The 24668-nt window shown below is 37.1% G+C and overlaps 2 protein-coding genes and 1 long non-coding RNA gene across 4 annotated transcripts; 1 reads left to right on the top strand and 2 right to left on the bottom strand.

Moving 5' to 3' along the window:
* Nucleotides 1-679: 679 nt before the first annotated feature.
* LOC136250408 (adipocyte plasma membrane-associated protein-like) lies at nt 680-11361 on the bottom strand. The gene is made up of 8 exons (XM_066042616.1): nt 11274-11361; nt 9820-9867; nt 9437-9560; nt 8216-8334; nt 8058-8165; nt 6207-6660; nt 5479-5665; nt 680-974 (listed from the first exon to the last, which is right to left on the bottom strand). Exons 2-8 carry the CDS (start codon nt 9863-9865, stop codon nt 774-776), a joined length of 1239 nt encoding a protein of 412 aa, XP_065898688.1. The 5' UTR covers nt 9866-9867; nt 11274-11361; the 3' UTR covers nt 680-773.
* LOC136250407 (SEC14-like protein 2) lies at nt 11355-24127 on the top strand. Of its 2 annotated transcripts, none has more exons than XM_066042615.1 (15): nt 11355-11568; nt 12875-12944; nt 14703-14746; nt 15295-15354; nt 15401-15494; nt 15792-15886; nt 16190-16268; nt 16476-16495; nt 16560-16620; nt 17017-17100; nt 17160-17260; nt 22725-22870; nt 23152-23251; nt 23653-23725; nt 23773-24127. In XM_066042615.1, exons 1-15 carry the CDS (start codon nt 11506-11508, stop codon nt 24021-24023), a joined length of 1341 nt encoding a protein of 446 aa, XP_065898687.1. In that variant the 5' UTR covers nt 11355-11505; the 3' UTR covers nt 24024-24127. The 2 variants fall into 2 exon arrangements, with proteins under 2 accessions (XP_065898687.1, XP_065898686.1); XM_066042614.1 differs by having other exon boundaries at nt 11355-11583.
* Nucleotides 18623-21091, bottom strand: LOC136250409 (uncharacterized). The gene is made up of 3 exons (XR_010698526.1): nt 20913-21091; nt 19575-19646; nt 18623-19060 (listed from the first exon to the last, which is right to left on the bottom strand). It is a non-coding gene; the product is annotated as an uncharacterized lncRNA (long non-coding RNA).
* Nucleotides 24128-24668: the final 541 nt, after the last annotated feature.

The raw sequence follows: 24668 nt of genomic DNA, 5'->3' as shown, positions 1-24668 counted from the left end.
TCATCTTAATAATACATGTATAAAGGACTTTTCTTTTTTAATATTTAAAGTTTTAGTAGCAATCAGTGATTTTGTCCCTTTCAAGCACCTAATTATACAGAAAATTCTTAAAGAATAATTCGTTAATTTGTTCGTTAATTTGAAGAATATTCAAATACCTAAAATTTAATATTCGTTTCACCCCTACTTTTCACCACATATATTTATATTTATTTCCTCCTTGTCCACTTTGATGAATGGCTCACTAATGAAATGCATACATGTGTAATGCATGGGGAAAAAAATCACTTGCATGCACTACCTGTAATAGAGCTTCAAGTTGCAAGTGATACATTAAGTCCTCATTAAGAGTATAGTCTATAGGCTTAGAGCTATTAATTGTAAACAATGAAGTATACAACTGTACCAGCATCAGTCAAGTATTATAACTGATCTTGAAATGCAAGTCAAGGGGGTAAATACTAAAACCAAATACAGTTCCAATGGTCATGCACTATAGTCAGTAACTTTATAATGAATAACATAAGACCCTAAACAGATAAAGGTAATTAGTTAAAGGTTAAAGCAACCACAGAAATACTATGCTGTATTAAGCAATACTTGTATATGTCATCACTACAATCCCCACTGCATCTTAGCCGTCCCCTTAATTGGCCTGGTTGTCAGACTTTTAGGCAGCTCTAACCACATAGCTTGTAAACAAGCAGTGGAATTGTTTTAGATGGATTTATCAAATATATATTATTAAAAATACATTTTAAAAATGTGCCAGTTCAAAATTTCACTCTGGATAAGTATGGACGGGAATAAGATCCAATAATTATTTCATCATCCATTTCAAATGCTTCAGTAACTTCATCCAAGACTTTACCTGTTGGCTCATGTAAACTCCTAACAACTTTACCCTCATCATCAACCAATAGTAATATGGTGTGCGAAATGTCAGGATGGTGTAGTGTAGTAGTCAGTTGTAACTACAATAAACAATGACAGTTACTACACTGAAAGAATCACCACAAGAGAGGGCGGGTAGCTCAAAATCATAAATTAGAGAATGAGTTATAGCTGAATTCTGAGGTAAGGCTACATCTACTTAATTAGTTGTTTCACAGACCAGAACAACCCACATTTGTTGTAAAATGATATCTTTAAAAATCAACCTGTAAACAGTTAATCTCATTGTAGCAAGAATCCTGCACTCTTTCTAATGCATTTAAAAATACTCGAATGGGCTATAATATTATGTTTCATTGCAACCATGCTCTTAAGTCTAATATTTCCACCTTTAATTTTGTGCTGACTTTCACAATACAGTGGAACCTCTCTTATCTGGACCTTCATTGTCTGGACAGCCCAAATTATTCACATGGCTTGCAAAGTTTATTGAATATAATGAAGTTTGATTTACATGAAAGCACAAGAATGGAGCCTAAAGGTTGCTGTTTACCTGTTAGGTGGCTTGTTTATTCTACTAATAATAACTACCACTTGGTTGCTAAGTGATAATGCATTTTTACAGCTCAGGGGAGTGCATGACCATGAATGCTCTATAGTGACTTCCCCCCTGCCCACAAAACTGCATATAGCACTAACCAATAGCAATTACTTGTATTTAAAAGTTAGTCACTTTGCACATGCAATTCTTAGTTACAGACATTTCTGAGATATGTCTTAGTTACGGACATTCTGAGATATGGACAGTAGTGTGTACCAGACTGCCTGGATAAGAGACGTTCCACTGTAATCAGGTAATTATTATGTCCCAGTAGGAGGATGATATTTTATTGTTATTACAGTGGATCCTCACTAATCCGAACAGCTCTGTTCTCAAGTTGACAAAAGTCTGTTCAAATTAGTGAATTTGTTTGGATTAGTGAACCCATTGTTTATAATACAGAACCTAGTTCAATTACTCTAATAGAACATACACTTGTTTGCAAAATACTTTAATAGAACAGTCATTTGTACTGTTCGGATTAGCAAGTGTTCGGATTACTGGAGTTCGGATTAGTGAGGATCCACTGTACACGAAAGTTAGTAGGAACCAAGGTCAAGGGTAATGACAAGAAAAAAAGTAGTGAAACAAGGTAGGTCACACCTGAATAATATATAATCAAGACACACAGTAGTGTGTTGTGTGGCCCAAGAAGCCAGCATACCACGTTGTGGGTATATTGACAGGAGGAAAGAAAATCTGATTTCACACATTCATAGCTCTGTGATTCATTATCCAAATTGAACAAATATTTGGTGTGGCAGTCCACATGCTAAATTTGAAGGAATCCCCCTAGCAGTCCTGAGATACAAAGTTACGAACTACCAAAGTTTTGGGTTTTTTCTTCACTTTATTCTACTACTTTTTGCACACTTTGCAAAAATCTACAAACTTGTAATCCAATCCAATCAAACTGAAATTTGGCATACTTAAAGGGATTCTAAATGCAAATTTTGTGCAAATCTGATGAACTTTTGCAGAATTATGACCAATTATTTGCATTAAAAAGATTGAATTTCTATTACACTTACAGGGCATACTGCTCCACAGAATTAGTTGAAAATCAGTTTGTGAATAGATTAGGAGTGCCTTTGTTGGTTTGGAAGGAATCAACATAAAGACCGTGGAAGTCATGTGATCACTTTTTGTGAATATAAATCCATTAATATACCAGGCAAACCACTTAGGCGAGTAAGTTGAAAAATCAGTGTGTAAATGCATTAAGAGTCCTTTCAATGGTATAGAAGAATCTAGATTAAAAGCCATCAAGTTGTAAAAAACCACGCAACTACCTGTAACAAGTGTGTGATCAATAGTACAGTCCATAGTATAGTCACCCTTAGCTACATTTATAAGAATCCAGCCTGTTGTCATAAGTATTACTAGCATGGCACTTACTATGATGATTATGATGATGACGATTGGCATGAGTATGTCTTAATAGTAGTTGTACTACCCCGCCAAAATGGCTATAATATCGGCTATAATTTGATGGAATGCTAGAGAAGTTGTTATAGTACTGTATTACCAAGTTAATTTGATTGCTTTTGTAATACTCTAATAGAGCGCAAGGATTTCTAATAGAACACACATAGAATGTTTTAGAACAATCTAGATTTTCCATTGGTAGATCTATGAAATTATGAACTTGTACTATTGAAAAGATTTTAGAATTTTCATTTATAAAGTAGAAATTAAGTGAAATGAACAGCCGTGGTAGCAGCGACTCAGTGGTTAAGGATTTGGGTGTTCAGTATGGAGGTCCCTGCTTTGAAAGCTGGTAAGTTTTTTAGACCTTATTCATGCACCTTTTACCCCACGATGACTGTTTTATTAGAGTGTTTTGACCCCGTGATTTACAGTTGTGTGGTTTTGCCTTGTAACTCTATAACTGTCAATGCGATTTCTTATAAACCACAAAAGGTTTGGGCTATGATGGTTAGTCTATACTCATACATTTTAAAGTTATTCCCATAAGCGGTTTTACCAGGGTAGGTGTGACAACAACTCAGCCTTTTTAACACAAATAATCGTCCATAACTCTATGATTGCACCAAAGTTGGTACGTGATTATGCCACAATGCATTCTTAAAGTGTACCAAAGCTCAAGAAAATTGAGCTACGCATTTGCATTTTATAATGGCTTTTGCAAAGTGCACGAAAAGAATAATCTAAGCCCCCAAGCCCCATAAATGAAGAAAGAAAATTTTGAAGGCTCATATTTCATGATTGTGTTCAGCAACCTTGCTCATATTTGGTATGTGGGGTGCTGAAGGTGGAGGGTGTTTGCAGTATAAAAATGATTCCAATTCAAGAAGGGAGCATGGAGCTATGTATACGTGAAAATCGCATTTTATTCCTTCCTGTAAATATACTCATGGTGTGTCGCGCCGGCTTTCTTGGCTGCACAACGAAATGATTGATCACGCTTTGTTTTCAGCTAGGTTTAACCTGTTACACAGTTACAAATGAAGAACACTATATACAAGAAGGACTGCTGCAATCAATCCAGTCACAACGAAAAACTTTGATGATCCCATTACAAACATAGGAGAGCCACCTACGGCACTACTGCAAATCGACACCTTGTGCTGTCAGAATGGGACACAAAGGAAGACACAGGTAAGTCCATGAAGCATGCACTGAATGTACTGCGTGCAATATTTCAAGACAACAGTCAGGAGAAAAATCGAACAGTGAAAAAATTAAGCCCATAGCCTTAGTTGGTTGTTATCAAGTTACACTTGTCTGAAGGCATCAGTCAGTCAGTAAAATGTTTCACTGAATATTTTTAAAAACACAAATACACAACTAGATTTGAGCGCAGTAGGGATATAACATTTCTTATTGTTTCACTGTGATTTAATATCGTGTGCTACTCCAGCTTGTTGCAGTACTTTTTATTGATGTGCATTGTCCCTACTTTAATTGAAATTTTTTTTGTGTACTTTTTGTTAACTTTTTTATAAAATAAGTTTATTATGACTGGTGAACCCACGCATACCACATCAAAAGAAAGAAATGGTGCTGTGCACCCCAGCCATCAATTATCATCTGAAAAGTGAAGTATCCATTACGCTTTGTTGTTAGCTATGTTCAACCAGTTACACAGCATCACGAACCAAGAACTGTTCGAAAAGCACCTCTGTAATCAAAGTAGGCACTATGAAAAATATGGACAATTCTGTTATGAAGGGAAGCCATCACATACTACTGACACCTTTTGCTGTCAGCAAAGATAAATAGGACACAAAGGAGGACACTGGTAAGTCCATGAAGAATGCATTGTATGTACTGCGGTATGCCAAAAGGCATGTGTCCGTCTGAAGCAACATTGAACAGTAAAAAAATCAAGCCCGTAGCCTTAGCTGTTATCGAGTTACGCTTGTCCGAAGGCATCAGTCAGTCAGTCAGTCAGTCAGTCACTAGAAAATTCCATTATTTAAAATTGCATAGCAGCGTTTCGGGTCAATCTAACATATGTTTGGGCTTAGTTCTACCTAACCAATACTGCCTCATCATCATCAGGGAAAAGTGAGGCTGGTTTTTGGGTAATGTTTTTCATGTGCCACGCCCAAATCTTAGTGGTCCCTACTATACAGTACTATCATACTACATTGTTGTAGCAACCTGTTGATCATGAAAGTGTTTCAGGTGCACTTTCACCCTAAAACCAGCCTCACAATACCTTCATGGAACCTTGACAGTATTGGTTCGGTATAACCAAGCCCAAAAAGTGCCTTCAATATGATGCCAAAATTGCCTTGACACCTGAATATGCAACAAATTTGTCATACAGTACCAATTGAAATTCGGCCTAAATTCATTACAGCAGACTACAGTAATAACTTTTAGTAGTATGTATGTATGTAGAGCTATCCTTCTTTCAGTAAAATTGAGAAAGTATATATCTGCTTATAAAATCAATTTTACTTATCCTAGTAACATTTATACAACAGTATACATAGATTAAGATAATAAACCTTTGCCATAATGGATTGCACCCATGACTGATATGATGAAAAGTCCATCAAGACACCTGGCCACAGTCGTGTAACTGAAACCCAAAATCCACCATACTTCTTAGAAGGAGTGATGTTGTCTATTACTCCAGGCAAGTTAGACAGAAACACATCCCACTTTCCTTTCTTTGGTCCCTTCAAGTGATACCTATAAACCAACAGATTATTGGACTACATAGCTACATCACAACTATAACCAAATGTCACCTTATAACATACATAGTTCTGTCCTTTATGTATAATTTGAAAATGCTTTGTGCATGCATAACAGTGTTCAAGTGTTATAGACTTCACACATACAGAATTGTGAGTGAATTTTTTGCTAATTTGGTATAATTATTTTATCTTGTTTCAGTAAACTACAGGATTTTCAAGAAAGAGAGAGTATTACTATACAGCTACACAACTATAGGTTATAACTTGGTATTTTCTCACCTGTTTAATAATAATTTGTATAGGTTCTTACATAAATTCTTTTCACCTAAACCACAAAGATTATATGCACCCTTCAATTTTCAGATGTGTTTGAGGCCAACATGCTCCATATTTAATCTCTTATGGCTATAGGACATGTACAAGTTGCTTTATCATTTGAAGCATAATGTATGTACCACTCAGCTTTATTCATTTACAAAAACAGTTAATGTATACTTTAGTATTACTCAGAGCGGATTTACAGCTAAACGCACTGGCTAATCCTCCTTCCCACCATTTCAGCAACTATTATAAATGCTTCATTGGAACTTATGGCAACACCATTTGCTGTAAGTAGATCATGTCCCTCCACCACAACCATTTTACCAGTAGTAGGATTATAGTGTAGTAACATACCAGAGGCATTAGTTGGGGAGGGATTCCACAAATACTCAAAAAGTGGAAATGATTCATCAAGTATTTCATGGAGGCCAAAGTCAATACTCATACAAGAGACAAACACACTGCCGTTGGATAGTACTACTGGATTGTTGAACACTTTACAGTTAATATCTTCAGATGTATTTGTATCAAACAGTATTTCCTTTTCACCAGTGGTAGTGTTGACCAGATTAAGACCTTTGTCACTGTCAACAACCAGCAATTTTCCATTTTTCAGCCATGCCATTCCTAGTGGTCTTCCACAATGAGGAATCATACTTATCATCCCTATATGATACAAAATAAATTTCTTAGTGTCATGCCATTATAAAGTTTACTACTAGTTGGTACTGGAGAGTGTTATTATACAAGTATTTATGTAGCAATTATTATTCTGCCAAATGACTGTTCCACTAGAGCAGTTGAATGAATTATTAGAGTAGGTAAATTTGTGCTATTTAAATGAAATTTGGTTGTGCTGTTTTACATCAATTGCACACACTGTTCGAGAGCTACTTATCTGAAGAATATAGGGCTGTGAATCAATTATGATTAATTGGATAATCAATCGGTTGTTGTTGAGGGTGATTAATAATGATTGGGCTTACACAATGAAACTACCATGTAGTTGTGGGTAGTTGGAAAAGGTGGATACGGTCGGACACGGACGCGGATATTTTTAAAATTTTTACATTTAGTTCATACCTAACGTTGTTTTTACAGCAGCATTCGCTTCCAGACTCAGGCGTCGATCTTGTCATATCACTTATCCATTTATAAGTGCATGTGCGAAGGATAGACTAGCACTCTAAAGGCCATATAGTGTTATACACATCCTCTAGAAATCTAATTCAGTGTCATAGAGACAAAGCTGGTATGTCCCAACCTAGGTCCTTGAAACCCTCAACACTTGGTATAGGCACCTGCACCTTATACTAAAAGGTGTAAGATAGTGGATTTGGCCTGCTAAGCTAAGTTGCATGGGGCATACAAGCTAATCTCTACAATTATATAACTCTGTATTTGACCTTAGAGCATGTGTACAACACTCTATGGTCTTTGGCATTCTGTGGAGTGCTGGTCTAGTCCTTCGTACGTGCGCTTATAAATGGATAAACGCTATGACAAGATCGACACCCAGGTCTGGAAGCGAATACTGCTGTTAGGTATGAAAAATAACTGTTATATAAATGTAAAAGTGCTTTTTGAAAATGTCCGTGTCCAATCGTATCCACCTTTTCCAACTACCCTGTAGTTGTCCAGACATTTTCAAAACAGCTCTGTACCCATGAATTAGTATGATGGGGTTAAACTGCTTTTTTTTCTTCAAGGAAAACACATCTAGCTTCGTGAGCATTCCAGCAATGAGCAGATTTTTATCATGATATCAGAAACCAAACCATGCAGCTTTGCTCTTGTCCAGCTTTGCTCTTGTCCTTCTAGCATGCTATATCATATGATCGGTGAATGTAACACTGTAGAGGTTAAGCCATCTGTATATGTGACAGTATAATCGAAAATGCAATTTTTGGCAATGGAGCCTTGCTAAATATTTTATCTAATGTATTTATTTGCTTTACCACTCTATATATAGGTCAATACAAATATTGATTTCAGGTAGTTGGTGTATACAGCTCTGCATACAAATTGTTATTATCTAGTAGTTTGCTTCTACAATCACTCACCACACTTGTCGTACGGAGGATCACCCATCCTGGTTACTAAAGTATAGGTCTCCTTTTGAAGGTCAATCTTCACTAAACGTCCATCAACCAATCCAGTATACAGGTAACCTGGTTACATGGTAAAGATCGCTTTTGAACTGCTAGATTATAAGGTGTACCATCTTTATCTACTGCAAATGATTCTGGTCCAACTATCTGTCCTTCAAAGATTCTTCTAGCCTTCTGTAATTCATTGTTGACAGCATATACTCCAGTATACTGCGGACCATCATCAGGTCTATGTGTACACAGTGAAACAATTGCACAGTTTAGTACATGAACACTAGGGATCTGCAATACATATCGATATGGCAATATATCGATACAGCAAATAAGTATTACGATACTTTACTTAGAAAATATCGATATATCGAAGTTTTCTAGTAGAACAGTCAGTGATTGCTCTACTACTGTAACAGTGATCTAGATACTCAAATGGAAAGTCTCTCTATCATTACGAGAAGCCATACAAAATACACCTGTATAGGTGCTGCTTTTACGGCTAAAATATTCTTACCTGGGTCTTCTCTGTTACACTTTCAGTATAAAGAACTGCACCACTAAGCAGTAAACAATCTGCTATATATACTAACCATCTTGACAACTCATCAAAATGCAGAGTAATCCAGACAAGCCTCTGTGGGAGCATGCATTAAAATGTTTGTGGTAGGCTAATTGTCTGGGTGATGTAATAGAGGCATGATGATCCAGGTAGAGACGTGCTTTTTAACAGCAACTCTGTTTTCCATACTGAAAATCATATCAGAACACACTTATCTATTTGTATCACGATACTACAATGAAGTGGTCATGGCTAGTTATGACTGGCGTATTAGCTAATAGATGTAAGAGTATCCAATTTATCTGTACCTTAAAGAGCTGACACTGATTCTTACTTCACTGTGTATACAAATTTCTTTATTCAGTGAATGCTGATAAACTACACTGAGTATTATACTGATGTGACAAGTATCGTATCGAACAGTTTATTGATGGTGATACGTGATACACAAAATGCACTGTATTGCAGAACACTAACGAACACTGTTCAGAATGCAAATGTGTGCAAGTGACTCTTATCAGGCCACTAGTGTACAGTAACACATGTGTATATGTAGCCACAATGTTTTGTCAGTCACTATACATGTGATGTGTATTGCATTGCTGAGAACCAGCTTATATTGAGTGTATACCATTAAGTCCTCATAGACAAGTGTTCAACTATTTCAAAACATAATTTTAAAATGTATCTTAGGGTGTGTTTGACAGCATGAAGCAATAACAAGAAATTAAATTACTAATAGGATTATAAACTACATTGACAATCACACAAAACATACCCTGGACTATTAAGGGAGGATAGAAAGTATACAACAATTCCCATCACAAGCAGCACCACAAATATCATGGCATAACACCATGAACCACCAGCAGATTGCTGACCATGTTGTTGCTGTTTTGAATCTAAAATGATACATTACACATGTGCACATCCAGCCAGTAGTAAGAAATAAAAACATTTTGCTGAAATGCATTTGTAATTCTACCCATCCCATCATTCAGCTCAAGAAGTCAACACAACAAGGCAATAATTGTCAAGCATGCATGCACACACTCATTAATATTACCTTCAACAATAGTGTAAATGGTGATATTTGATGTTGAAGGCTACACATATTGCATGTGTGCATGTGTGCATAAATAAAGTGGCTTCTTATCTTACCAGCAGATTTGTCGGCAGTTTTCTCTGGCTTGGTTCTTTGTCTCATGACTGCAAAACAGATGTAATTGATTACCAGTAAACTATACAATTTGTCAGTGTCACCAACTGATACGTGTACTACGGAATGGAATTATAGAAAGGACTTGAACTCATGATGGATGACTCCTGATTTTTGAGTGAATGCTGCAGTTGGCCACATGGCATCACTTTCAAAGTGAACCTCATGTACTAAGGTAGCATCCCAGGCCTATGCATGAACATAATATCGTGTATCCCCTTGAACAAACTGTTAGCTATTGCATTACACTTAAGCTATCAGCTAGCTTACAGTTACATTTCATTTGTTCATCAATCACTATAAATATTATGTCTTCTATCTTGCTAAGGTGCTGTGCTTACAAACCTCCACAGACATCTCACCCAGCCATTTACCTGCATGGTAATACACACCCTACACATATAGCTAATTGATTTCTACAGTTCTCACAAAAACTATCATTAACGTGACATCATGTACTGTGTGGTACTGTATCCAGAAGTTGTTTGTATACAAGGCCATTGAAGCGTATTCTAATTTCCTTAAATTTCCACTTATTCGTGCATACTAAGTGATAGTTGAAAAAGGTTTTGTAGTATAAATCTTTACTCATCTCTGTAAAGCTAAATCTCAAAACGATTTTTTTTGCTCGTTGTGATTACTGAATGAAAATGATTGTATGAAATGTTCTAGAGGGTATACAACAACCCACAGTGTTGGCTTCTGACTCCGTAGTCTGTAAATTATAACATCTTTAAACAGGCTGTGTAGGACCAGGTGTCTTACACACCTTCAGCACTTCAAGTGTACTGTAAAGCCTTCAGTAATGAATAAATAAAAATTTACAGGTGCCGATAATTTGGAGACTAGCATATTCCACCAATTGAGGTCTAGGTGACAATGGGAAAGTGTCACAACATGCCCCTACACTTCTCTTCAGCTTCTGACTAAGGTGTAAATTGAGGTGTGTGCGAGGGTGTGTGTGACAGCTCAATGAGGACTGCATGAAACAATCAGAGGAGGTACGACACTAATTAAGCGATATTGAAAAGAATTTGCAGTAATTGCATTCTTCAAATGGTAAAATCGCGAAACATCAATCCGTAGACAAGATTTGATGAACTGCAAAGCTACTTAGACACTTATGCAGTTGATTTTCACTGATTTTCTCTTCCCAACTTGCTGCTTGACTTGATTTCGTACGGTTGTTATTCATCACGTGACGGTTCCTCCAATGGGCTGTGTATATCGAACCACTGGGGTCGATTGCACCGTTGAATTAAGCATAAGAAAGAGTTCGATTGGCACGTAATTTTCATTGATAACCCCACGAAATAGCTTCCCTGTACAAAACATGCGCTATGCTCCTCTAGCAATCTCCTTCTCATAATATCACAACTATGTTGTACAGGCTCACCGTATAACACCACCACCAACAGCGAGAGCAGCAGTACTGATCGAAACCCGAGGCGAAACCGAGTGAAACCCGAGGCGAAACCGAAGTAATTTTCAAGCAGAAAAATAAATTATCGTGCGCTTTGAACGAATCGAGTAAAAATTTGAAGGCACTCGTTCTTGACACCGGGACTGTAGGAGAACTAATGAAGAAAGATTGGTGTTAACGCTACTCTCGACAGAGGAGTGGTGTCATGGCGACCACGAGTGTCCTCGAACAAGACCTGTCACCTGAACAACAAACTGCTCTTGTTAAAGTGAGAATGTTGTTGGTAGGCTATTATAAAGTCTTTAGGTTGTACCCAGTATATAGGGGTATCTTAAACTGTTTTCTGAGGCGTGATACGTATCTGGGGTCAGTTCATGTGCCAGTAGGCGTGGCATACATTGGAACCTGTCTTACAGCGGCCACCTGTACAGAAAGACCGCCTCTCTAAAAAGGCACACTAAATTCGAAGTTCACACAGTGATTCACCTGGCTACCTGGTTATTAAGGCCCAGAAATATTACAACAATATGGGTTCCTTGAATCCACCACTGTATACAATGCACCCTCAAACAAGTTGAACAAAGCTGGAAGTTTGTAAAATGTCTGCCGTCAGGGACAATTTACAATATCACATATAGACCCTTTTCAGGTGAGCTGCTGCCATAGCAACATCCGCCATCTTGGAGTACAACCCGTTTTGCAACCCTGGTAGTGTTACTTTCTATAAGAGTAAAACAATACCCAGGGAGTAGAGCTTCTTCTGCAGTCCACAGCAAAGGTTGACCTGGTAAAACGTACACTTTCTCCCACACTACCAGGGTTTCAGAACGGTTTGTACTCCAAAATGGCGGATGTTACTGTGGTAGTAGCTTACCTGAAAAGGGTCTATAGGAGCTAGCTTATTTTGTATATATGTAAGCAGTGATAATTAGTAAACTTTTAAACCAGTTTATATAGCTAGACTGTGTTACGTTATACAACATCTTTGACAGTCTGCAGTATCTTGAAATGTTTCTACCAGCACAAGGCTTTTCTGATGCAAAATATTTCCCATGTGCAGTAATGTTTATGCTTTCTACACAAAAACATTATTTTGCATATCACCTATCCTATAGATGAATTTAGGTGATAAACCCCATTCACTGCATGAAAAGTATTGACAGGAACATAATACACCAACATGTAGTCAAGTGTAACAATTGAAGCATGTCTAATCAGGTCACCATATAAGGTCATCCGTCTACACTGACCACTGAATGATGTTTGAGAATGTTAGCTCAAGTGACTGGATTTTTGGTTTCAAAATTTTTATTTATGTGTATTCTTACTTGTATAAATAATCATATGTGTGGAAATATTTAGCCATAGTTTCTATTTTGTGTGTCCAGCTTCAGAAACACATATTATCTGTTTTACTGTTTCCTTGTTCACTTCTTGTGTTGGGGTAAGTATAATGCACTTTACACCAGAAAGTGTACTACACTGTCACAATCATTGTACTGCTTCAGGAACCCACACACTGTTTTAATGTTTCACTTCTTGTGTAGACCTACATGCTTGTGTTTTACATGCAGTTTCGAGATGCCATTGCTGATCTCAAGACACCAGAAAGGAGTGATAGGTACTTATTGTTATGGCTGAAAGGTAGAGAAGTTGTACATTGTACAATGTGTCTCGTGGAAGCATGGTATGATGTGTTCATACCATGTAAATTTTTTGTAATAGAAATATCGAACCACAAATTTACAAAAACGCAGAGTTTCTCAGGGGTAGTTACACCCTTAGATTCCTGCATATAGTTTTTTGAAATACAACTATAGGTCAGGGACATGCCCAGGTGTAGAGTAGTGGTGGTTACAAGAAACAGGCCAGAAGATTTAGGATAGAACAGTGAGGTCTTAGTTTGCACAAGTTTGAAGTGAATTTGTAAGTGGTAGTGACGGCTTGAGTGGTGGTTGCTACCAACCACTGCCTACCACTGTGTCCTGATAGACAATACTGCTAGGTGTAGGCATAGCCATTCTACCACACCGTTGGCTTCAGCCAAGCCAGTCAGTCTATTTCAAAGGAAGCTAGCTATCCAAGAAAACTGGAGCAAAATAACTGTATGATGCAATTGGAGAAGGTAAGTGCATGTTCTATATCAGTACACAATGGATAGGCTTCAATTATCTGAACAAGTTCACATAAAAATTATATTAAAACTGTTATCACCACAATACCAACAGTCTCCTGTAGCCCAAATAGTTGTTCTGAAGATTTGTAGAGCCTACACTTACTCTAGTAGAACATACAAAATCCTCTAATAGAATAATCACTTTTGTAATCAAGATATGGATATTCAAGCTCTTACGTTACTAACAAAACTGATATGTAAGGCAAAGCTAAATAGAATGATAAAAACCTCACTGCATGAGTATTCATGTCATTTACAGCTCACAACTGACTGACATACAGCTATACCATATTTACTTGAATTATATCACACCTTCAAGTGTGGCACTATTTGAGGGCTTCGTTTTTGTTTCTGTTTCTGTCATGTATCTTTGAATAGTGTCACACCACACTTTTGTAAATAGTGCTTTAGTATTATATGTACTTTATGCTTTCATCTACATCTAGACTTTAGACTGAGTAGCACACACACACTGATATTTGCACTATTTGAAAAGTGTTATCTTTAAAATTCTACTCTGCGGCACAAGTTGCATAAATACAGTACACGTTGAAATTTGAGTGGGAAGAGGTCAGAACCCACCATAATACCCTCCTACACACCCCCCTTCCTTTTTAGCAATCCATCCCTGGCCACTCCAAGTGAATACTCCTGGTGAGCATGAGTGCTCTATTAGAGTATATCTTGTCATGTATTTTATATTCACTCTTACTGCGGAACCTCTTTTATCTGGACCTCTATTATCAGGGCACCTCCATTGTCCAGACATTCATGTGGCTTGTAGTTTATTGACCATAATGAAGTTTGGTTTAGTTGAAAGCATAAGGAGGGAGCCTAAAGGTTGATGTTTACCTGTTTGGTGGCTTGTTTATCCTACTATTCATAACTACCACTTGGTTGCTAGGTGATAATGCATTTTTACAGCCCATGGGAGTGACCATGAATGCTCTGTAGTGACTTCCCCTCTGCCCACTAAACTGCATAGCACTAACTGATAGCAATAATAGCAATATTTGTTTTTAAATTAGTCACTTTAGCATAATAACATGCTATTCTTAGTTACGGACATTTCCGAAATACGGACAGTAGTATGTACCAGACTGCCCAGATAAGAGAGATTCAACTGTACTATTATACTTAGGAGTATCTCACAGTCTGGTGTTATGTAACTGTTGTTAGTGTATGTGTACTGGACAAGTGACAGCATTGATGTTATTTTAATATAGCACGAAATTTCAACGTAACAAAAGCAGAGACCATGATACGAAAAGTAAGGAACACCATACAAGTATACATGTGTATGTATGGATCATATTTCATTTTTAAAAGATTTGTACTTTATTATTTTACTGAAAATTTTAACTAGAGGTTATCCATATAGTGTTAATCAAGACACTTGAAAATGAGGACACCTGCGTAATCCTGGACACTTGGTAATGGTCTCAAAGTATCCCTTAGTGTGTGACATATCTTGATAATCAGGGCACTTACGTATGGTCGGTTTTACAGTATGCATGACAGCGTTCATATCAAATATGTTAGTTTGAAGTTATTATAGAAAACGTGTGAGGTATAGAGTAGTAATGTAGAGTGGTACAAATAGATGGAGAAATAATTCTGAAAGTTTCTGCATGTCGGACAAAAGTTGTGTACAGTTTTTCTAGAAACATACTGCATTCTTTGTGTTGAAATCTGTGGTTACAATATTGTTTTACTTGACAATTTTGCTCGACGATTATCTGAATTATAGTACTATACAAACTAGGTACCTGGTTTTAAAATCATCTAACCAAGCTAACTTGCTTACTTTTCTAACAGAGTATGGCATTTAGAGAAGAAATGGAAATCGACTCAATCCTACAATATGATCCCCCAGAGGTATGTGTGTGGTATGCCGTGTACTGACGTAAACAAGTATTTGTAGGTATTAAAAAAGTACTCTGCTGGTGGAATATTTGGAGAAGATCGGGATCGGGATCCTGTATATTACTGTGCTGTTGGAAATCTTGACTTCAAAGGTATATTACCCATCAATGATGAAAGTGTGATGTAACCAAAATTTGGTGGAAACTTCCCACCAATGTTTATTCATCAATTATTATCTTTGTATACTGTTCAATTAACTGCATGGTAAATCTGTTAGCAAACAAAACGGACTGTTTATATTTGTGTTACAGCAATGCTCTGAATCACTTAAAATTTTATTGCTCAAGCACTGAAATTTTGAGTCACGTCCTACACTAAAATACATAGAACTAACATTGTACATCAGCCATGTGTAAGTCTGAGTGGATAAAATGTATGATATTATATAGGTTTATACCGGTCAGTAAAGAAGAAGGACATTTTGAAGGAGCGAATTCAGGGAACAGAAAGGTTGATTAACCATTGTAAACGACTCACTGAAGAGGTACATATACAATAAGTGTGTGGGTGAGACTTAATGGGTGTGTGTTTGTGCAGACGCATACTCTGTGAGCGTTGTGTGTACAAATGTTTGTGTGTTTGTACATGGAATTGTGTAGCATGTTAATACAACTTAGCTGTTATGTAAGGCCTATATCACACGCATACACACACACACATACATGCACACACACACACACACACACACACACACACACACACACACACACACACACACACACACACACACACACACACACACACACACAAACTCAGGCTGTATAATTAATACACTTTGGTTATATAGAGAGGAAAGACAGTAAATACATGGACAATTGTTTTGGACATGGAAAATCTCAGCTACCAGCGACATTTCTACTGGCCTAGTAAGTTGACCACAAACTAATCACAACATATACGTACAAGCAAAATGCTTGTACGTGTACCACTCGTGTGTTGTTAATATGTGTACATACATTTTGGTCGTATAGCTATAGTCAGCTAGTGTGTAGTATAGTTTATGGGTGTATGGGAGTAGTACCACTACTATTTACATTGCGAATGTTGTTGTTTTTTGTTGTTTTTCTGTACAGTGATTCATATTGTCAATGAGGTGAGTTGAAAACATGTAAGGATATACGCTGTTCTGTGTTATGAATATTGCATCTAATACACAGACACTTGCCATGTTTGATTCCAATTATCCTGAAACGTGTAAGAGATCAATCGTAGTTAAAGGTATGTGTAGCAACACTTAACAGGGAAGATTTTAACACTATGTCAAGACTTGATGATCAATAATAGAAATTAAATCCCTGTTAGCTGTGTAAAACTGAATTAAAAGCTTACAGGGCATACATCATAGTAAAATGGATGTATCATTTAGCAAAGTGTACATGCAGCTGTATGTACTGTATGTATCTCACTGAATAGAACAAAAATTAAATTGACACAGGAGCTGCAAGTATTTTAAGCCTAAGGTTGGCTATAGGATAGTTTGTAAATGATAAACATTCCAACTGTGTCACATGCAGCTCACTTTTGGATATATACCTTTTCACAAACATACTATCTTACTGTTGTGATATAACGGTAGTCATTATGTTTGTGTATGTGTTCTTCTATTGTGGACAGCACCAAAGATATTTCCAGTTGCTTATAACATTGCAAAACACTTCATCGATGAGAGCACAAGGCAGAAAGTGATTGTTGCTGGAGGTACTGCAATTTAGTAACTTGTGCAGTGTCTCAGTATGTGCTTGTATTGTACTGTGTAGCCAACTGGAAGGAAGAACTACAGAAATACATCAGTCCCGATAACCTACCAGAGTTCTACGGTGGTACTAGAAGGGAACCAGATCCTACATGTAGCAAATATGTATGTAATAGTGTGGTTATGTGTATACATTGAGCATAGGACCTAGGTGTGGGAGGGGTACAACTAAGTGACTGTTCTATTAGAGTATCTGACTGCTTTATTAGTTTTGATCATTTCCGTTATTCAACTGTGATATACTGATCAACTTTGCTGTCATGGGAGAAGCCACTGTTTGACTGAGGTAAAGTTTTTAAAATTCTCGTGATGGATGCCAGATTTGGTAATCCTGATGTCTCCATTCCTAGTACTGTACAGTGGATCCTTATTAATCTGAACAGCTCTGTACTCAAGTTTTCAACAGTTTTGATTATCGAAGCCTGTTGATTTACATACAGAGTGCCATTTAATTATACGCCCTAATAGTCCTAATGCACATTTACTCTAATAGAATGCACACTAACAATGAAGTACTCTAATAGAACAGTCATGCTTAGCTTTTTAGATTATCAAGCATTCAGATTAGTGAGTATAGTGTGTAAAATCCAAAAGGATTTGCCTGGAAGTCCCCTGGATTATACCGTCTGTTTTTCAAGTCATGTATCAAGGGCCAGTAAAGCAGAAACGCGCGCCGCAGAAAATAAATGACGCGACCACTACGTGAGGATTTTACAAGAACGAACGTTGTCAAATTCGGCCTTCCTGTAATCCACCCGTCACTTACGCTATCCCTCTGAAACTCTGGAGTTGAACTCATCATGTCACTAGTAACTACCACACAAGCAGTGAAGCAAATCCATGCCGATTGTTTCGTGATCGAGGTTGCCGACATCAAAGGGGAAGTTTCATTTTTTTTTTTTTTTTTTTATCGCATGCGGTTAGACGTAACCGCAGGTGTATGCCTTGCGTTCCTTTGTGCATTCCGAACATTCATCGCCCTGTTATCGCTTCAGTATTCTCTCAATCACCTCAAGATTCACATCATCGATTTCACCATACATGATTACCCTACAGTCGTGATTTCAGCACCAAACGAAGTTTCAGTCGTCCTCAGTCGACCTAGAGGCCAAATACAAATCCCAGATTGTTGTTTTCTGCAATACTCGCTTGGCATGTAGGGCAATGTGTCTTTAAACTGTTCTGAAAGTTTCGTTCAGATTGAAACATTTGTTTTCGAGAATGGCTAGTTTGAAATTTGAATTTAGTCGCCCCCACGTCATTTGCTCTCTAAGAATTTTACTCGGAATTTAAAGAATGACGCAGAGCACAACTGCAGTCACTGGGTATTGATGAACTGGCGCTCTATGTAGTTAATCAGTACATATAGCCACCAAGAAGTGTGCTGCCATAGATTATAGTCCATAGATATAATCTATGGTGCTGCATACCATACTTAATTCGTTTTGAAATTAGTCGCCCCCACATAATTTGTCCTCTAAGGGCACGGCTTAAAGAATGACACAAGAGTACAACTGCGGTTACCAGTTGTTGACACAAGCTGTGAGTAATTAGCACATGTAGCTAGCTTAAAAGGAAGTGTGCAAAATCGCCTAATACAATTGTCACCATGCATTATTGCATTTTATAGCACCCCCACACAAAATTACGCATATAATTACAACATACAGAGGAGACACATGAATACCAAACACTTTTCACAACAATAATGTAAGAATTGTACAATAATGACTGTAATATAACTGCTATGCAAATGTTTTCCAGTGGCCCACCATGGTAGCAAGTCTCACATGACGGCATGTATATTCATCCAAACACAATGGGAGTAACGAGTAAGTATGATGACAACAAGTTGGTATGACTCCATTTGTAGAATCCAGATGAGTGGGTGTGGCTCCAGTATGTCTAAACAGTTAACAAACATTCCTGTTATAAATACGTGCTAGAGTTGCAATATAATAGTATAGTATTTAAATGCAATAATACATAGTCTCCATTGCATCACTATCAAACGACACTAAGTGGAGGATATTGTTGCATCTCTAGTATGTACACTCTATCAGTACAACCTATCTTAATGGCCACTAGTATAGAAAGACAACCACTCTTGAAAAGCCAATTCCAATTGAGAATTTATACACTGTTACCTGCTGAATGAGTGAAGGTGGCAATAAACAAGTTCCACCGTAATTTATACACGTGATCTGATCCTGTATATTCTGTCAGTGGATGAGATCCACTTGGCCAGGACAAAATGTGACTCAAGTGCCCTGGATGATCCATACTCAACCAACTTATGACCCAGTGGCACAATGGAACTGACTATTTATAGAGAATACAATTATATTTATTTCTAAGATGTGTGGATGTGTGGACACATTACAACACATTACATGTACATACAAGACATGCTACGTACTGTTTTAGCATTTCAAGTCACCACATTATACACGTACCAGTCAACAATGCTTCATAGTGCCCATCAGTAAACCTGAAGAAAAGTTACGAAAAATAAAAATTCACATAAGTACAATGAAACCTCATTAATATGGCAGGCTGTGGGACCAAAAAATTTGGCCTGAATAACAAGGTGGCCTTATTAATGAGTAATGCTTAGCTATATTTGGGACCTACTAGAGGTGGCCAATATAATGAGGTGGTCTTATTAAAGAGGTGGCCACTAAGTGAGGTTTCACTGTACATGTAGTTCACACATATTAATGGTTAACAATATACACTGAAACCTGCAGGTCACTTCTTGTGGAAGATTGCTCTCTACACAAAATGACACATTCAGAGATTGTATTTAGATGGATGATGCAGTAACGCATTGTGACTTCAATACTCGTGATGTGTCACTGCTAGGCAGCAACCATTTACACGGCACTGCCACATCGCACTTGCTCGCACACACAATTTTGCTAAAGATTTTACAAAGTGATAATTAAGGGGTGTGGCAACTAGCTGTTTCGCTCGCAATACTGTGTGGCAGCTGTTTCCCTTCTGTACAAGTGGCCACCAAGACAGGTCCACTGTGGATGAAAGCCAGGCATTAGATATTTGGTATTTCATGTGTTGAAGACATTCCAGGGCTTCTGGTTGTCTCAAATCTCACCACAGTTTAACTCAGGCAGCGTTGTGGTCACCACTAAACTATACTGGAATGCTGTGTTATGTTCATCTTATGCTTGGCTACTATATTGTAGAACTGAAATGGATACTCTGAAAAATATATCCTATGGATAATGACTTCATCACTTTCTTCATCAGGACCAATAGTGAAACTTTTTACACTTGGGGCTGACAGTCAACTGCCTATGTCTGAAGCAGTGCTTTTGGTGCTCTAACAGATTGGCTGCCCCCTTGCTGCCAGCACTCACTGTCTCATACGCTGTCATACACTAAATCCATCTCTATAGCCAGTTAGAACAGCATGCTTCTTACCTTTTTTTAAGGCCGCATAATGCAGCTACCTCTTTAAAAGGCAAGGTTAGAAAATTTTGTCCCTACGGCCTGAATAATGACCAGTTTTCACTGTACTATTAGTGATTAGTGATCATGGGAGATTATTTATTAAGATACTAAGATATACAAACGCTACAACCTCTAAATATAGCAGTAAATTTTTTACTCTGGTCCAATGTCTGGTAATAATCGTGACTTCGTGAGACTCTACTGTGACAAATACATGTTTATCATGATATGTGCTAATCGCCTTTTTACAATTAAGTTTTACAACACAAATAGTTAAACTCACCAATTGCGACTAAATCCCTTCAACACGAAAAGACAAGTAATGAGACAACCTTGGAGACAACAGCCACACAAGCCTATTCTGGTGCGTTTATTTAGTAGTAATATAAATTTTAAAGGCGTTTATTTACAACAGGACATAATTACGCGCCCCTCTATTGTCTCTGTACATACTTGCCTTTTCTTTACTATTCTCATTTTCATTTCACAAGATCTTTTGGCAAGGGCGTAGCTTCTTCACTTGAATTAGTCAATGCTTGAAGTAGATTGAGAGACTCTAATAGAACAGTCACATTTCTACAAGTGCCATATTTTTATATTGTAAAGTCTGTAAGTAGCTAGTAATTTAAACTATACAATCCAATGCTAAGCAGAAGTTGTAACTATGCTAAATATTGATTGCTGTGTTACAGCTGTTTTGTGACTGCTCTAATAGAGTATCTTGATCGTTTCAATGCAGTACAAGATGAAAGGCAAGGTGTTGTTAAGGGTTTACTAGTTAAAATGGGTACTAGTTGACTGCAGTTACATGCCACTAACAGGGCCGTCCAGAGAAATTAGAGGGCCCGGGAAAAGAGTTAAAGAGGGGCCCAGGGGCAAGGAAGGGTCTAGACCCTGACTGCTCTATTAGAGTATATCAATCTTTCTTTAAACAGGTATTCAAGTGGCCCCTTTCGGGCTGTGGTAGGGGGCAAAATACTCCAATGTGGGCGGCCCTGGCCACTAAAATTACAGTTATATTTTAATATTCTGTCACTGTAATCTGGGGTTTCTGTCAAAACCATGGAAACTCACCTACTGTTATCAACAGTGCATTCATTGCTTATTCTAACAAAAAGTATTGAAATCCCATCCAAAAACAGCTTATAGCTGTAAAAAAAGTGCGCGTCCAAGTAAAGCAGAGTTAACTGCGACAAAAAGTAATGATATCATAATGCGGCCATGTGCGAGGTGTGCAAGTTGTAAAATTAATATTAGCTAATCAGATAATACAATGTTATTGTTAAAGTGTTAATGAGAACTATGTGATGCTGCTAGTTTTTAAGTGTGTGAGCATCTTCATAAATGCCACATAAATTTAATTCTCAATAAAGCAATGTGCATAGATTCTCTGTTAGTAATAAATAGTTTGAGTTTGGCCGCCTTTCCTGTATACAGCAATGCTACGAACAAAGGAAAGGTGGCCAAACTCAAACTATTTATTACTAACAGAGAATCTATGCACATTGCTTTATTGAGAATTAAATTTATGTGGCATTTATGAAGATGCTCACACACTTAAAAACTAGCAGCATCACATAGTTCTCATTAACACTTTAACAATAACATAGTATTATCTGATTAGCTAATATTAATTTTACAACTTGCACACCTCGCACATGGCCGCATTATGATATCATTACTTTTTGTCGCAGTTAACTCTGCTTTACTTGGACGCGCACTTTTTTTACAGCTATAAGCTGTTTTGGGATGGGTTATTATTTACAGTAATTTACTTTGTTTTTGTTGTAAAATAATTTTCATACGGTGTATGAAATTTGAACAAAGATTTCTTGCACTAAAAGATTGAGATACTCTAGTAGAGCAGTCATTCACGTCATACAAAAATACTTTTGCTTGAAAATTTAAGGTATAAACTGTTACTTTTTAACATCTCTCCATGCATTCACAACTTGTAAATAATTCATTCATTAGCAATGTTCCACAAGTGTATACATATTTAAGCTGTACATATATAGCACAAAGGTTAACATTATAACTGCACATGTATGGTACATATTAAATGTGACACTTTATGCATGGTGTTTTGTTATAGATTAAAATGGGTGGAGATGTTCCTGACAAATATTTTTTCACTAATAATCTTGAGAATCCTATGGAAGACATGGATGTTGTGACTGTTAATAGGGGCTCTTCTGTTCAAGTGCAATATGAGGTGGATACTCCTGGAACACTTTTAAGGTAAACGGTGTGATACTTATACAAGTCACTACACACAGCAAGACCTTGAATCTTGATTATCCAAACAGTTAAGTGACCATTAGGAGCACTTGGTCAACAAGTGTACATTCTATCAGAGTAGTTGAAAGAAGTTCTACAAATTGAATGGTTCCTTCATACTTTTGTAATTAAACTGGCACACAGGTGTTCAGGTAAACGATTTTGTAGGTGTTATTCATTAGATTTACTGTGTGAAGTAAATGCTTTATGCTTTAATTTATATTAATCATGTGCCATTTTAGATGGGAAGTAGTTACCAAAGGTTATGATATTGGATTTGGTCTATACCACAAGCCATTTGGTCAGACTGAAAAGCTACATGCAGGAGAAATGGCAGCCAAGGTGAAGCATAGAAGAGTACATAATGTCAATAAAGTATTGAAACTAAATTGACTACAATTAAGAGTTTATGATCTGCCCCTGGTACTGTGTGGTGAATAAAGCAGCATGTTGTGAGTAGTGGCACTATAAACCACAAACTATTTGAACCAATTCTTGTTGTATGAATAGCAATTGAATTTATAGACACTTGGCAAAATGGTTTCTCTTCAGAAGATGAACATTAAACAAGACACCATGCATACACAAATAAATAGTAAAGCACTGCACGTTAATTGAGTTGTGTAAATATCAAACCACTTGTAGTCATGGCCTGCACCTCACACCTGATTCAGCTCACATTATGCTGTATCTGTGTCATAATTTCTGTACAAATTTCCCCCAACTCTTAATTTTGTATACAGATTCCAACTGAGCGAAAAGATTCTCACGTAGCACCAGAGACTGGAGTGTACACTTGTACTGAAACTGGAATATGTGAGTAGCTGATTGAATTGGCCAAATGTATGCATTGTCATTCACAGATGTTGTAAGATTTGATAACACATACAGTTGGACTAAGGCCAAGGAGGTGTTCTATTCAATACAACTGTTTCCTTCTGACACAGAAATATGTGACACCAGACCGGATGAGATTGCTGATGAAGTACTGAGGATGTCCATTTCTAAAGAGAGTGTAGCATCCGATGATAGTTTTCATTCTGCAACCAGTCAAGAGACTCAAGAATTGCCAACTGGAAAGGACAAGTTGCAAGGCCTTTCAACTACTGTATAATGTTAAATATTTATTTTACGTAACTTCCGGCTGTACAGCATCACAATAAATACGGATATTATGTTTATTGAAGTTTGTTCAAGATTGAGTGATTATTTACCTTGTGTGTGCGTGTAAATGATTTGGTAGCTAGATATTAAGTCCTTTCTTTGGCCCTTTTCTGTTTCACCTTACTGTTAGCTAATCATTTAGAGTCTCCAGTTCTTGTTAGGTTAGGTAATGCTAAGACTGCAGCACATGTTGCTGTCAGACCTTCAGTGCTGGTCACTGTAAAGTGCTAATAAGTACAATCATATATACTCAAAGCTTGGAAATGCTCTCATGAAGTACTCGTTCATCACGTGTGTAGTGAGTGTATGCTAAAGTTCATACAGTGAAGTGCTTCACAATTCATAAACAAAAATATTTATGGTTTTACATTACTTCTAAATTGAACCAGAATATTTAGTCATGTATAGTTGTATGTCTGCTATTATTTTGCTTTCTCTGTTGTTCTTTTATAATTACTTGCAAACTTTCAGTCCAATCACACACTACAAGAATTAATTATCTACAAGAATGTGTGGTCAAACAAGTACTGGCAGAAAAGTATGCACTGTTAGGTGACATAATGATTTGTACAAAACATAAAACTTTGTGCAAAAG

The sequence above is a fragment of the Dysidea avara genome, chromosome 3 (assembly GCF_963678975.1).
Source record: "Dysidea avara chromosome 3, odDysAvar1.4, whole genome shotgun sequence".
Taxonomy (NCBI): Eukaryota; Metazoa; Porifera; class Demospongiae; order Dictyoceratida; family Dysideidae; genus Dysidea; species Dysidea avara.
The sequence above is the reverse complement of the archived record's forward strand: the minus strand, read 5'-3'. Positions and strand labels throughout refer to the sequence as shown.

What these genes read in the sequence shown, in the direction of transcription:
- LOC136250408 (XM_066042616.1), bottom strand. Translation starts at nt 9,865, where the DNA reads ATGAGACAAAGAACCAAGCCAGAGAAAACTGCCGACAAATCTGCTG. An exon ending in TCCTCCGTACGACAAGTGTG is followed by an intron (nt 6,661 to 8,057) that starts GTGAGTGATTGT and finishes TGTATCATATAG; the next exon opens with GGATGATAAGTATGATTCCT. An exon ending in TGCAATCCATTATGGCAAAG is followed by an intron (nt 975 to 5,478) that starts GTTTATTATCTT and finishes TGTTTATTGTAG; the next exon opens with TTACAACTGACTACTACACT.
- LOC136250407 (XM_066042614.1), top strand. Translation starts at nt 11,506, where the DNA reads ATGGCGACCACGAGTGTCCTCGAACAAGACCTGTCACCTGAACAACAA. An exon ending in GTAAACGACTCACTGAAGAG is followed by an intron (nt 15,887 to 16,189) that starts GTACATATACAA and finishes TTGGTTATATAG; the next exon opens with AGAGGAAAGACAGTAAATAC. An exon ending in ACTCCTGGAACACTTTTAAG is followed by an intron (nt 22,871 to 23,151) that starts GTAAACGGTGTG and finishes GTGCCATTTTAG; the next exon opens with ATGGGAAGTAGTTACCAAAG.